This window comes from Nicotiana tabacum, chromosome 12 (genome assembly GCF_000715075.1).
Source record: "Nicotiana tabacum cultivar K326 chromosome 12, ASM71507v2, whole genome shotgun sequence".
In the NCBI taxonomy this organism is placed as follows: Eukaryota; Viridiplantae; Streptophyta; class Magnoliopsida; order Solanales; family Solanaceae; genus Nicotiana; species Nicotiana tabacum.
This window is the reverse complement of record NC_134091.1, coordinates 28,944,690-28,960,741: the sequence shown is the minus strand read 5'-3', so window position 1 is coordinate 28,960,741 and position 16,052 is coordinate 28,944,690. Positions and strand designations below refer to the sequence as shown.

The 16,052-nt window shown below is 34.6% G+C and overlaps 1 protein-coding gene across 1 annotated transcript; it reads right to left on the bottom strand.

Moving 5' to 3' along the window:
• Window positions 1–33: 33 nt before the first annotated feature.
• LOC107816009 (oligopeptide transporter 4-like) lies at window positions 34–6,264 on the bottom strand. The gene is made up of 6 exons (XM_075226270.1): window positions 5,036–6,264; window positions 3,351–3,448; window positions 1,855–2,457; window positions 1,502–1,754; window positions 1,168–1,350; window positions 34–913 (listed from the first exon to the last, which is right to left on the bottom strand). The coding sequence occupies exons 1-6, from the start codon at window positions 5,543–5,545 to the stop codon at window positions 299–301; spliced, it is 2,262 nt and encodes a 753-aa protein (XP_075082371.1). The 5' UTR covers window positions 5,546–6,264; the 3' UTR covers window positions 34–298.
• Between the last annotated feature and the right edge of the window lie 9,788 nt (window positions 6,265–16,052).

Below are 16,052 nucleotides of genomic sequence, written 5' to 3'. Positions count from 1 at the left end.
GTTCAATAAAATACAAAGGAACAAGACATAACCTAAACCACACAAGAATGAAAAACTATATACAATTTCATATGTGAATATAGAACAATTTATAAGCTAGTGGTTTCGCATTTCCTTGTCGTGGGTATTTTCCCTACAATGTGTACAAACCAAATATGTGTTAAAGAAAAACCATTATAACAACAGCAATTGTGATCCCATACGTGGGATCTGTGGAGGACGGGATGTACGCAGACATTACCCTTACCTTGTGGAGGTAGAGAGACTGTTTCCGATAGAGAAAAACCATCGGAGAAACTTAAAAAGTTGGACAACCGTCTACAGATATGCCCTTGGCTGTAGGACAATATGCTAAATCACAATGCTCAGGGTCATTATTTCCCCACCAATTTATGCTTCTATTCTCCATTCCCACACTAAAGTAGAGCAACACTGCCATAAAGGCAACTCCAGCATCTAAAGCTGCTGATAGGATATAGTTATACCTCTGCCACCATTTCTTCCTATACCTGAAAACAAAAAAGTTGAAAACCGTCCCGACCAAAATCCAAGAATTGTAGTTGAGTGCAGTTGCTGGTGGCATCCAAGCTGTTGCTCCAAGAAGTACTGGAAGGTTAATAAGGGGTATCCACGTTTGCTTCGGGAACAACTTATGTAGTAACCACACTACAACAGGTCCAATCATTCCTCCAAGAAAGAACCAGTTTAGTGCTGAGTAATTGCCAAGATGACCAAATATCCGCTTAGGACTCACGAGACCCCAAATAACTGATGCATCAAAGAAGACATGATCACCGGGGCAAGTCCAAGGGCTGTTAGAAAATTTATCCTGATGACATATGTTGTCTATAGAATCCAAAAGCCACCATGCTACACTCAGGTTAACTGTTCCTGCAATTATGGTTCCAAGGAACTGGAACAGAGAGAACGTCAAGCAGTGATTCTAAGAGAAAGGAACCTAGCTAGGTTAGTGTTCAAGAGTGTAACACTAAAACTCTTGAATTTGGAGGTTATTGTACAGTACATCCAATGACATGTTTCAATTCTGATTGTATTTTTGTTTTCCCAAAAGTTTGCATCACCTGATTTAACTTTCACAAATTTGAGTTATTGAAGTATTTAGCATGTATTGAACTCTGCATAACTTACTATGGGATAAAATCGTACCTGAACTAAAAACATTGACCGCGGAGGTATCTTCATATAATGACCAAGCTTGAAATCACTTAGAAAGGAGATTGCTTGAGTCATGCTCATAAAGCCATAGGTCTTGAAACACACATTAGCAATAGGGCTTCCAGGATACAGCACCCCCATAATGTACTCGGTGATTATGTTCAGTCCTGGAGTCTAACGAAACAAACAAATACACAAAGCAATTAGTCCTGGTCTCCTACTATGTCCGAAACCAAAAAAAAAAAAATTAAAAAAAATATAATAGGTCTACTGGTTCAGTCATATTAGAAAATTGACGAGAAGGATAGAACGGCATTTCAATTACCTGATTTGTGGTTGCAGTAATGATGCTGATGGGAAGGGTGAATGTGAAAGCAAGGACAGCGGCAAGGAGGAGTCCCCAATAAGGCATCTGAATCTGATTCTTCAGGAAGATGCAAAGGGCAAGCGATACCAGAATTGTCACGAATAGAAGCAAGTAAAACCACCACGAAGGTATGTCTTTGTATCTTCTCATCAGCCTCGTGTGGACATCAACCTTTCCCTCTGAAGAAGCTTGATAACGTTGGTAAATTTCTCTTCATGAAGGACCAGTAAATGTGAGAACTCAGGCTTGGACCATATAAATTAAAACGAACTAAAATTGCTTATGGAAAGGAAAAATGAGGAGAATATTACCTTCCATAAAATAAAGCAACATGAGTGAGCGTAGAAGCGATGGTGGCAAATCCAAATCCATAAGTAAGAGTAAAGAAAAGGCTCAGGTTTATTCTCCCTTGCTTCTCATACTCGGCTAAATCCAGATTAAATTGCTTATTCACAATTAGTGATATGTTGTACTCTTGACCTTGTGCAGTGAACAAATCAGACGAGTATAAAGGGAAGTTTTTGGCATTGTAGACATTGAACCCCCAGTAGGAAATAGGAATCACTACATACATTATCAAGGCATAGCCAACAAAGACATTGGCTATTGCAAAGAATGGACAAATAAGAGGACTGAACAAGAATGAAGCTACAGTAGCCCAGTCTAACGTGAACGCCCCGACTCCTAGGCCATTTAGACCTGATCCAATCTGTTGAGCTGTGACTGAGTTTGGATATGCCCAACACACCCATGAAATACTTGATAGAGCTTGGAAGAAATAACCAGGGAATAAGTACCATGAAAAACTGCATACTAATGCTATCACAAAGAACTTTGCACGAGACATTGGCCGCTTGTTTCCTTTGCCATTCACAATTTCATTGTCATCTTCATCTTCTTTTTCATGGAGTGCCCTATAAAATTAATGCATTTGTAAGAGTGCTTTTTTACCTATGTAACTACTCCAGAAATATGACACATAACTGCACACTCTTTGATACATTGATCAACTTGCTTATTATTTTGATTTTCCAAATTTTTCCAAATTCATAACAGAGATTTCAACCATATGTTGAAAGGTGATACATAACCAGCAAGAAATTCATTTATCTATGAATGGACATGGTGGTAACATGAGTTAGTAAGTACCATTTACTTTTCTAGTCTGGTCCTTAATAATGTAAACTTGATATAGAAACTAAATCACTATTGTCTTGTATGTACGTACGTGTATATATATGTGCACCACTACATTAATAATATTTGATGTGTCCTCACATTTTTCTTTTTCTTGAATAAAACAACTAATACGAGAAACTGTAGAAACCAAAAGAAATTTTAGATGACATTATGTGATTGTCCACTGGTCATGTATAGTTTGATTATAGCTTTGTTTGGATTACATATAAAAGTGAAGTAGACATAAGAATTAATCAAGTGAAAACTTATCAGTTATCATATACGTACCAGTTAGTGGAAACAAAAGATCAGTGATTGTCAATATCTAATAATTGTAAAGAGATGGTTCACCATAAAGACAGAGACAGCATTGAAAACTAAGTTTTGCATTTTTATATCATGCTTTTTCCCTCTCTTTTTTTCACAACCCCATTTAAGAAAATACAATTGAACACAACAATAAACTACATAACCTGATAAGCTTTGAAATAAAATATCTCAATCCGCAATAATTGTCAACCAAACAGAAACAAAGCTGTGACAATATTATATTGCAATATATGCCGATTAAAATAACTTATTAATGAGGTATAATTATCAGTAAAGCATCCAGAGAAAGGAAATGCACCGGAATAGGGAGATCTGAACAAGTGTACTGGGCCACCACATATGTGCCGGCTCAACTACGTATTTCCTTAAAAGCCCAGCCCATCCGTATCCCAAAACCTGCCAAAATCCACAAACTTATGTTATCTGAAAAATCTAGTAGAGGAAGAACAAAGCCTAGTCATGCTTTGGACACTTGTACCAACTTGTCCAATATCTATTCATCAGCAGTTTGAGGTATTAAAGTAGTAATAGTAATAATAATTACAAAAATCACCACATAGAAAATTAACATTTCACGAATGTACACCGAAAGCGATAACTGATTTTAGTAAGTGTAAATTAGTAACATGAGAAAAAAAGTACAAATAGTCTGTTACAATTGCTAAGAGTACATTAGCAAAAGATTTTTACAGTATCAGTTACGTGCGTTAACAAAAATGCTACTCCACTATACTTAATCATACTTTACAAGATAAAACCAATGAAAATCTAATTAAGTTATATATGCTCAATAATAATCCCTTGTATGCATCTCAAAACCAGAAAAGACAATTACACATGCAAGGGGCAGCTCAATGTATCTTGTGGTCTAAGGCGAAACCATATTGAAAGACCCTTAAATTTATTTTATAAAATATTTACACTAACAACAAAATTTACTTTCTAAATAATAAATTAATCATTTAATACAAAAATAAGCAAAATTCAAAAAAAAAAAGGAAGAAGACAAAAAATAAAGTGGTGGACTATGAGATGTTGAGGTCCACAAATTTTGATTCTACTATCATTACAAATAAGAAAAGGAAATAAACGTACATAAAGTAATAGCTTAAGTTTTGAGCGTTAACGGTGTCAAAAATATTTACTCCTTATGATCAATTTAAACGATAATTGTAGTTCATTCTTTTAAGTAACACTTATTGGTGAATATCTAAAATAAATTATAAATAACCTAATATAATATGTCGAATTACACTAAGACAAAATCGGTACGTGAATGCTTTTGTGTTCATGCAGTTTGAGAGAACATTGTAAAAGAAACTCATTATGTTGTCGATATATATAACTTAATTCCCATATAAAAAGGATAAAATTAAAATTGAAGAATGAAGCAAATATACTAATTAATCAGTAAAAAAAATTATCATAATTTATGAACTTATTGATATAAAATAACCTCAATCAAATAACAAAAAATATACTGTAACACTTTTCTTTATACTAATTATTTATCTAATATATAGTAATAATAATAATAAGAAGAAGAAGAATTTAAAATAAATTTGGGGCCTTTCAAATTTTGGTGGCCTAAGGGGACTCAGTGCTCAAGACTTTAGAGCCGCCCCAGCACTGTCTCCTCAACAAAGTTCATTTTAGCTGTCATGAGCTAAATTACCTATTAATTTTTCTTATATTTTAAGAAGGGGAGCTTAGGAGCAACGGAAGTCATCAGTTCCAGCTGTGAAATCAGATTCTTGCATGAGGTTAGACTAATTACATCACACCTTTGGTATGTCATTTTTTTCGGATCATGCGTGAATCCGGAATGCTTCATATACCGCTGCCCTTTTTAAAATTTTCATATTTTTATATTCTTCTTCGTCTATTTTTTACCTTTGGTTTTCCATTTATCCAGCAGCCAAATTAAACAGAGTGCAGAGGATGAAGTTAAAGTATATAATACAGAAAGAAAGAAAATAAAACCTGTGTAGTAATGATGAGAAGCCAACTAGCACCAAAAGAAATGCTCCTGCCATAAAAAGCCTTAATAATATTAACAATTCCAACAGCATAAGCAGACCCATTCCCAAAAGCAGAGCCAGCATTTGCAAAAATAGTGATAAGCACATGCTCCTTCATGTTAAATGGACCCGGGTTAAGTGAGAACTCTTTTGACCCGAACCCGAGGATCCGAAACTTGGTTGTGGGTAATACAGCTGCCATGAACCGTCCAATGGGGAGAGTAGCTACTTGAACTGTGATTTGAGTAATAATGAGTGGTTCTTTTCTGTAAGAGAAGAATTGGTTGAGAAAAGAAAGGAGAATGCAAGAGAGTAAACCCAGGATCCACATTCGGAAAGTCCATACCGGTAGGGTCGGGTCATCGGTGTTGGGTACGGTTAAACGGACTTCTTCTATAGAGGAGAGCTCATCTTCGTTTACATCTTCTTCTTCTTGTTTGGTTATGGGGGCTTCTATTTCCACTGTTCCCATTTTGAGTAAAATGGAAAAGAATGGTACAGAAAGTGAAAGAAACTAAAAGAAAAGAGTGTAGGGAGGGAATTATAGATGGAAGTAGGCAAGAAGGAGGGAAATAGGGTGTTATTTTATAGAGAGTACACACAAATTAAATTAAACTGATATAAAATAACAGTGTAATTTTTTTTATTCTATCAGGTTATTTTTATGTATTTTTATATGTAACCTGCCTTATTTTTAAAATTATAAATTATATTTTTAATGAAGAGATAGGTGAAGATATTTTTGGTGACTTAATGATATAATTTTTTTTTACATTATGAATGTATGTAAGTTGATAATATAAAAAATTTGGTTATTTGCAATTGCAACTTGCAGCATTGGGTAATGATTTGATTGGTGCTAGTTGACTGGTGATATTTCAGCTGTAACATATTACGTTGGGTGCATAATCCAAAGAGTGAAAACTTATAACAACTTATTGGGTTATTGTATGTATATAGTAATATTTCTTTTTAGAGCTTTTAGGAAAAGTTACAATATTACTATATTAAAATCTTGAAGTCAATTTATTGGTCAAGAATCCAAAAGCAACCGCAATTGAAAGTTCATTCATTATTTAAAAAATATAAAAAAATAATTAAAAAAAAGAATTAGCTACTCATAAATTTTATAGCTAAATAGAAAAATCTATCGCTAATCCTATTTAATGATAGATTATCGACGATTATCAAGAAGTTACTAGTAATTTAGCGATAAATTAGCAACAAAATTTGTAACTAATTTTTTTTTTTTTTTTTGTAATGAAGTTTATAGGAGTAATAAAAAGAATGTATGATGGTGACAATATGTTCGACAGTTGACTCCCTTTTTGGAATCATTTTTACTAAAAGTGCCTTTAAACACTCTACTTGAAACAACACAAACTCTACTTAATAATACAGTTATATTTATGCGAACATATATTTTTCTTGCAGAAAGCTCTCAAAGAACATTTTCAAATCATTTTCTAAATAGATTTTCTCTTTATTATTATTATTGGTATTATCAATTTGTTCAATAAGTTATTAGTAAACCATAAAATTGAAGCTCACTTTGATATGAGTTCCCTTTCTATTTTTGTGCTGCAAGATAGCCAGATCGCGCATTTACTCGTACTGTGATGAGAACTTAGCCTAATAGTTACGATTTAGACAAGTTGAAATACATCAAAACATGAATTTGTGTTATCGAGTACTATTTGATATTTTTGGTAGTAATATACTTGTCATTCCGATCCGGAATGAATAAGTTAATCTGAACAGTGATATTATTTGAAGTTGGATTTAATTATTTAAAGGAGCAGAATTCAATTGAGTTCCTTAATATTGAACCCCCTCACAAAGAATGGATATTTCACTTCCAATTTAAAAGGGAAAAACTTTGATACTGAGTTTGTGCATTATTTTCTACGGCTTTATGTCAATAAAAGAAAAGTATTTCTTCATAGTCTGTTTCACGTATTTAATTTGCGTGAAAGTTATCAATTATGATTATTAAACTTAGTAAACACTGAATTGCTCCAGGCTTCTTGTGACCGAAAATAAAGTTTAAAAAAAAAATAAGGAAATGAAATGAGAGAAACTAATTTATTGATAGCCTCCTGCAAAGGTAGTGAAATATCTAAAGTAGGCTTAGATTTAGAGGGAATATCACCAATATTCCGGTGGAATAGCAAATACTTCTCCATCCTTAACCCGATGTGTCGAGTTTAAACACTAAATATAAAGTCACTTTCGTTAGGGAGCGTTTTATCTGTTATAACTCTGTATTGCTGTAATAAATAATTAAACTTTCTGAAAAAACAAAACAGAAAGTTAGTAATACTTGTTTAACGAAATAGATTTTGAAAAACAAAAAAAAAAACAGTATAGGAATAAATCGAGCCCACTGAATACACAGTGTGTCCTTAAGAAAATTATTTTCCTCAAGTATCCGAAGTGCTGGAATATATCCTCACAGGATAGAACGATTTAACACACCAGTGTATTGGTACCAAAAACTCTGATGAACTGCGAACCACTCAATGGTCGTAAAACACACTGGAAAATATTTTGAAGAAGAAGAAGAAGAAGAAGCTCAGAAAATTTCGTAAGGAAAAATTTTGGGATTCAAACTCTATTTATAGAGTTGCTGGCATTGTTTCTGAAAAGGTTTGCAACCTTTCAGAAACAGCCATGGCTGTTGGAATAGGGTTGTTTAAAATATTGCGAAAAAATATATTTAAATAATTCGGGAAAGAAAAGGGGCCTGACCGAACCGGATCGCGGGTCATGGGTTATTCCGGATTGAATTTTTCGTTAATTATTTAATTAATCCAAAAAGATTAATCAATCAATCGTTGACCGAAGCCGAGCGAGCGACGACGACGGCGCGAGACTTGCCTTCTTCTTAACTCTTTAAGAGCTAGAAGAAGAGCAATTATATATATACCCATCAAAAGCCTTTTCTTCCTCCGATATGGGATAATGTCCCTTTTCCAAGGGAAACGCAAATATTTCATTTTCCCTCCATTTCTCATTCACCCTCTTTAAGCTACACAAGCTTAAGATCTCAACATTATCTTCCACGTGAAACTTTCCGGTGCGAATCCGAATTTAATTAGACCCCAATACTAAAACAAACAAAAAAAAAAGAATTATTTTCTTATCAAAGACAAACAATAAAGATTAGATTAAAGAAAAGAAAAATGGCCGGGGATAAGAAGGAAGTGCCGAGTAGTAACTTAAAAGAAGGTAAGAATTGAATGTAAGAATTGAATTCTTTGACAATCCTCCACATTTTACTTAAATTTGAAAGTGTTAATTCACCTCTCGACCTGTAAAATTCATTGCAGGGTTTGTAATATAATAATTTCTCACAAAATCCGATTGTCATTTGAACCTCAATTAATGTGAGTTTTTATATTCAAGTACCTCCAAGGAGCTTTTTGTGAATATTGTGACTATTATTAGCTTTTTGTGGCTATTATGCAGGACTTATAATTTGACAAAAGATAATAGATATTTTTTAAAAATCCAATACTTATGATTTTCAGTCATGAATTAAAACATCGAGAATTTATTTCAGAAATCACAAACCTCCTAAGTATATTATCGATGTAGCATTTGGTAAGTATACCGTGTAATATTGGCTTTCACATAATTGTTTGGCTTTGTGTAAACGGGCCTGACCGAACCTGATCGAACCGGATCGCGGGTTATTCCGGATTGAATTTTTCATTAATTATTTAATTAATCTAAAAAGATTAATCAATCAATCTTTGACCGAAGTCGAAGTCGAAGCCGAAACCGAAGCCGAGTCGAGCGAGCGACGACGACGGCGGCGCGAGGCTTGCCTTCTTCTTAACTCTTTAAGAGCTAGAAGAAGAGCAATTATATATATACCCATCAAAAACTTTTTCTTCCTCCGATATGGGACAATGTCCCTTTGCCAAGGGAAACACAAATATTTTATTTTTCCTCCATTTCTCATTCACCCTCTTTAACCTACACAAGCTTAAAATCCCAACAATCCCCCACATGAATGGGGAATGGCTATAAAATAAAGGAATGCACGGATGCGTGTATGTTTTACATGCAAGAATGAATTGCATCTGGATAACTAAGTTTCCCTTTGAACTTTTCGTAGTGAACTTATATCGGATATACTCGGTCAATCGGTAGATTTGATATCTTTGAACCGTCGAGCTTTGTTGTATACCTAGACAACATAAGTCACACAATCAATCCTTAACCATCTATGGTTCTCACGATTGTGTTCGTTTCAGTCATGAACACCGCCTGGTTTCATGAGTGCTTAGAGAATGGGCCTTTACTTTCATTCTCCTTAAAGTGGCTTACACTTCACACTCACATAGGTGATTTCTAAACGTGTAATCCTATAGACACACTATCTGGTCATATCCTGCCAGACTTAGCAAATTATTAAAAAAACCTTTAAGCTTTGTTGACTCATCAAAAAGCCTTAATGCTTTACCTCGATTTCTGAACATTGTCTTCATCACGAGAATGGGTTGAGTTATTTGACAATGTTGAACCGTCATTCATAACTTTGTTTGATCTCTTTGAACCTAGCTCGTGGGATCTCCAGTATGCTAGGTAGAGTTACCGTCATGATGACTTGTCTTAGACCTTAACCCCATTCCCTTTGATGATCTTTCAACTGCCTCTCTAGATAGGCCTTTTGTAAGTGGATCTGACACGTTATCTCTTGACTTTATGTAGTCAATTGTGATAACACCACTAGAGAGTAGTTGTCTAATGGTATTGTGTCTCCGTCGTATATGAAGAGATTTTCTGTTATACATAACGCTCCCTGCACTGCCTATTGGCGCTTGACTATCATAATGTATACAAATAGGTGCCAAAGGTTTGGGCCAAAATGGGATATCTTTCAAGAAATTCCAGAGCCATTCAGCTTCTTCACCGACCTTATCTAAAGCTATGAATTCAGATTTCATTGTAGAACGGGCGATGCACGTTTGTTTAGATGATTTTCAAGACACTGCTCCACCCCCAATTGTGAAAATATATCCACTCATGGATTTAACTTCAGATGATCCAGTGATCTAATTTGCATCACTATATCCCTCGATCACGGAGGGATATTTGTTATAATGCAAAGCGTAATTTTGGGTATGTTTGAGATACCCCAAAACTCGTTTCATTGCCATCCAATGTATGTGATTGGGATTACTTGTAAACCGACTCAGTTTACTAATAGCACATGCTATATCTGGTCGTGTACAATTCATGATATACATCAAACTTCTCAATACTTTTGCATAATCCAATTATGAGTCACTTTCACCTTCATTCTTTTGAACTGCATAACTCACGTCAATTGGAGTCTTGGCAATTTTGAAATCCAAATACTTGAACTTGTCAAGTACCTTTTCAATGTAGTGAGACTGTGATAATGCTAGACCTTGTGGAGTCTTGTGAATTCTGATTCCTAAGATCACATCAGCAACTCCTAAATCTTTCATATCGAATTTGCTAGCCAACATGTACTTAGTAGCATTTATATCTGCCATGTTTTTGCTCATTATCAACATGTCATCAACATATAAACAAACAATGACTTCATGACCTGGAGTGTTTTTAATGTAAACACATTTGTCGCACTCGTTGATTTTAAACCCTGCCAACATTGTTTGGTCAAATTTGGCATGCCATTATTTGGGTGCTTGTTTAAGTCCATAAAGCGACTTAACAAGTTTGCACACTTTCGTTTCTTTACCAGTTACCACAAACCCTCAGATTGTCCATGTAAATCTCTTCCTCTAATTCTCCATTTAAGAGAGTTGTTTTAACATCCATTTGATGGATTTCAAGACCATACACGGCCGCTAGTGCCACTAACACCCTAATAGATGTTATCCTCATTACTGGCTAGTAAGTGTCAAAGTAATCAAGGCCTTCCTTTTGTCTATAACCTTTGACAACAAGTCTTGCTTTATATTTGTCAATAGTGTCATCAGCTTTCACTTCCCGTTTCAAGATCCATTTCGAACCTAAAGGTTTATTTCCTGGAGGAAGATCTACCAATTCCCATGTATGGTTATCCAAAATTGATTGAATCTCACTATTGACTGCCTCTTTCCAAAACGCTGAATAAGAAGATGACATAGCTGCTTTAAAAGTTTGAGGCTCATTTTCAAGCAAGAATGTCACAAAATCTGGTCCAAAGGAAGTAGATGTTCTTTGACGTTTGCTACGCCTTGGATCTTCTATACTTGGAGTATTTTCCTTTGGTTCTTCCCGAGGTCGTTTAGGTCTTTCACTTAACGACTCATTCAGTTTTATACGGATAGATGCTTTCAAAGAATTCAGCATTATCTGATTCCATTACCGTATTAATGTGAATTTCGGGATTATCGGATTTATGAACTAAAAACCGACATGCTTTACTATTTGTAGCATATCCAATGAAAACGCAATCAACAGTTTTTTTGTCCGATTTTAACCTTTTTAGGTAAAGGAACTTGTACATTTTCTAGACACCTCCACACTTTGAAATATTTCAAGTTAGGTTTTCTTCCTTTTCATTTTTCATATGGAATAGATTGTATTTTGCTGTGGGGTACTCTGTTGAGTATTCGGTTAGCTGTAAGGATAGCTTCGCCCCACAAACTCTGCGGTAATCCGGAACTTATTAATAAAGAATGCATTATTTCCTTTAATGTCCGGTTTTTTCTTTCCGCAATTCCATTGGATTGAGGTATGTAAGGTGCAGTAGTTTGATGGATAATTCCATATTCCGAACATATTTCTGCAAATGGAAATTCATATTCTCCACCCCTATCACTTCTAATCATTTTGATCTTTTTATTCAATTGATTCTCCACTTCATTCTTGTATTGCTTAAATGCTTCAATTGCTTCATCCTTACTATTAAGCAAATAAACATAACAATATCGAGTGCAGTCGTCAATAAAAGTAATAAAATACTTTTTCCCACCCCGAGATGGTGTCGACTTCATATCACAAATGTCAGTATGAATTAAGTCTAAAGGATTTGAATTCCTTTCAATAGACTTATAAGGATGTTTTACAAACTTAGACTCAATACATATTTGACATTTTGATTTATTACACTCGAATTTAGGCAACACTTCTAAATTAATTAACCTCCGCAAGGTTTTGTAATTGGCATGTCCTAAACGAATATGCCATAAATCATTTGACTCCAATAAATAAAAAGAAGCTGCAATTTTATTCATACTGTCAACAACCATTACATTTAGTTTGAAGAGGCCCTCTGTGAGGTAGCCCTTTCCAACATATATTTCATTCTTGCTTACAACAACTTTATCAGAAACAAATACACATTTGAATCCGTTCTTAACAAGCAAAGAAGTAGAAACTAAATTCTTCCTAATAGTAGGAACATGAAGAACGTTGTTGAGCGTTAACACCTTGCCGGAAGTCATCTTCAGGAATATCTTCCCATAACCTTCAATCTTGGCTGTTGCAGTATTTCCCATGGAAAGCTCTTCTTCGGGACCAGCAGTAGAGTAAGTCGCAAATGCTTCCTTGACAGCACAAACATGTCGAGTGGCTCCAGAGTCAATCCACCACTCCTTCGGATTTCCAACTAGGTTGCATTCTGAAAGCATTGCACACAGATCATCAATGTCATCATTCTTCTCCACTATGTTGGCCTGTCCCTTCTTCTTATACTTTTTCGGGAGACGACAATCAGGGACTTTGTGACCGGTTTTTTCACAATTGTAGCAGCTGCCCTTGAATTTCTTTTTGTTCTGCTCCTTAGTCTGTCTAGAAGACCTCTTTCTCTTCTTACTTTTTTGAGCAGTCTCCTCAACGATATTAGCTCACATGATCGTTGAATCTCCACGAGACTTCTTCTCGGCTGTTTTGTTATCTTCCTCAATCTTGAGACGAATCACAAGATCTTCCAACTTCATTTCTTTGCGCTTGTGCTTAAGATAGTTCTTGAAATCTCTCCACGAAGGAGGCAATTTTTCAATCATTGTAACCACTTGAAACGCTTCATTCACGACCATACCTTCAGCAATAAGGTCATGAAAAATAAGTTGAAACTCCTGAACTTGGGTTCCAACAGTTTTACTGTCTATCATTTTATAGTCTAGAAACTTGGCAACCACGAACTTCTTCAAGTATGCATCTTCAGTCTTGTACTTCTTCTCAAGTGCGTCCCATAATTCTTTCAAAGTATTCATCGCATTGTACACATTGTACAAGTCATCCTCTAAAGTGCTTAAGATATAGCCTTTGCAAAGAAAATCTGTTTGCTACTACGCCTCAACAATCATGAATTTTTTGTTGTCCGGCATGTCTGCAGCAAGCACTGGAGGTTCTTCACTAGTGAATTTCTGTATACCAAGTGTGGTAAGCCAGAAGAACACCCTTTGCTGCCATCCTTTGAAGTTGGCTCCGAAAAATTTTCCCGATTTCTCTGCCGGTGGAACAGCTGTCCGGCTTGACGAGGCTATCGTTGTTGCCGCAATAGTCGCAGAAGAATTTTCGTTATCAATTGCCATTTCTCACTGTAAACAATAGAAGAGTTCAATTAATGGAAAAATCAGAACAGTAAACAATACTGTTATTAATAAAAACAATATGTATAATAAATAAAACCGAAGTTTTTATATACTGTTTCACAGAAAAACGATGAAGTTTTTATGTTCTTCAAATCGTTTTACGAATTTCAATACTCTAATAAAATTTTTATATCTTCAAATCAGAATAGTAAAATTCAGAAGGAGTAAAAAACCACACAGGTTTTAATCTCCACAAACAAAATACAGAATATAAAAAAAAAAATTCCTTAAGAATGTTATAACTCTGTATTGCTGTAATAAACAATTAAACTTTCTGAAAAAATAAAAGAGAAAGTTAGTAATACTTATTTAACGAAATAGATTCTGAAAAATAAAAAAACAGAATAGGAATAAATCGAGCCCACTAAATATACAGTGTGTCTTTAAGAAAATTATTCCCCTCAAGTACCCGAGGTGCTGGAATATATCCTCCCAGGATAGAACGATTTAACTCACCAGTGTATTGGTACCAAAAACTCTGATGAACTGCGAACCACTCAATGGTCGTCAAACACACTAGAAAATATTGTGCAGAAGAAGAAGAAGAAGCTCAGAAAATTTCGTAAGGAAAGATTTTGGGATTCAAACTCTATTTATAGAATTGGTGGCATTGTTTCTGAAAAGGTTTGCAACCTTTCAGAAACAACCATGGTTGTTTTGTGTTGGAATAATATTGCGGGAAAATGTATTTAAAATAATTCGGGAAAGAAAACGGGCCTGACCGAACCGGGTCGCGGGTCATGGGTTATTCCGGATTGAATTTTTTGTTAATTATTTAATTAATCCAAAAAGATTAATCAATCAATCGTTGACCGAAGCCGAGCGAGCGACGACGACGATGGCACGAGGCTTGCCTTTTTCTTAACTCTTTAAGAGCTAGAAGAAGAGCAATTATATATATACCCATCAAAAACCTTTTCTTCCTCCGATATGGGATAATGTCCCTTTGCCAAGGGAAACGCAAATATTTCATTTTCTTTCCATTTCTCATTCACCCTCTTTAAGCTACACAAGCTTAAGATCCCAATATTATCTTCCATGTGAAACTTTCCGGAGCGAATCCGAATTTAATTAGACCCCAATACTAAAACAAACAACAAAAAGAATTATTTTCTTATTAAAGACAAATACTAAAGATTAGATTAAAGAAAAGAAAAATGGCCGGGGATAAGAAGGAAGTGCCGAGTAGTAACTTAAAAGAAGGTAAGAATTGAATGTAAGAATTGAATTCTTTGACAATCCTCCACATTTTACTTAAATTTGAAAGTGTTAATTCACCTCTCGACCTGTAAAATTCATTGCAGGGTTTGCAATATAATAATTTCTCACAAAATCCGATTGTCATTTGAACCTCAATTCATGTGAGTTTTTATATTCAAGTACCTCCAAGGAGCTTTTTGTGAATATTGTGACTATTATTAGCTTTTTGTGGCTATTATGCAGGACTTATAATTTGACAAAAGATAGTAGATATTTTTTAAAAATCCAATACTTATGATTTTCAGTCATGAATTAAAACATCGAGAATTTATTACAGAAATCACAAACCTCCTAAGTATATTATCGATGTAGCATTTGGTAAGTATACCGTGTAATATTGGCTTTCACATAATTGTTTGGCTTCGTGTAAGATGGCAATGTTCTTGAAAATGCCAAATTTTGCAATGTAATTATTAGTTAATCTAAGCCTTTTGTTCATCAACCACTTGCGTACATCCATTATACTACTGTTACTGGTTTATATCTCAATATCAAATGAACAGTTCCTCCGACAAAATATGTGGAATATATTATCTGTTTAGTTTATCCATTTCATCACTTGCTGACTTTTTCTTTTAGGTTGCCACTGCTATTTTTCTTTTTAATTCTTCACTCTATGTTAAAGAAAACTGAATACTCAAACCTTAAAATTCTAAATCTTTGGCAAAAATGCAAGTATAGTTGGGGAAAAAATAAAGAAAATTAAAATAAATGCTCTTCATGCTGAAACACGAATATCTCGCTTTTTTCAAGAAGATTTAAGCTTATTACAATAGAATCTTTACCGGTCCAGCAGTAACACTCTTGATTTGTGATCTCCAAGATATAACACCGCGACAACGTCGTGTGACTCAAAATAAACTTTGGGCTAGTTGTTAGAGTCCAAAACTCCACCTCAAAAAACACCTTCCTTCAACAAAAATAAAACTATCTTTTGAAGTAAATTTCTTTCTCACAACTCTCTTTTTTACAACACCAACCACACTTTTTCCATGCACACAATAATACTTTCCCATACCTAAACACAAGGAAAAGCACCACTTTTATAACTGTAGAATCCCTTCCATAAAATAATTAATAAGTTAGTGCCATAATAAAATTGTAGAACATGGGTTGATGATTATAAAATTTAAG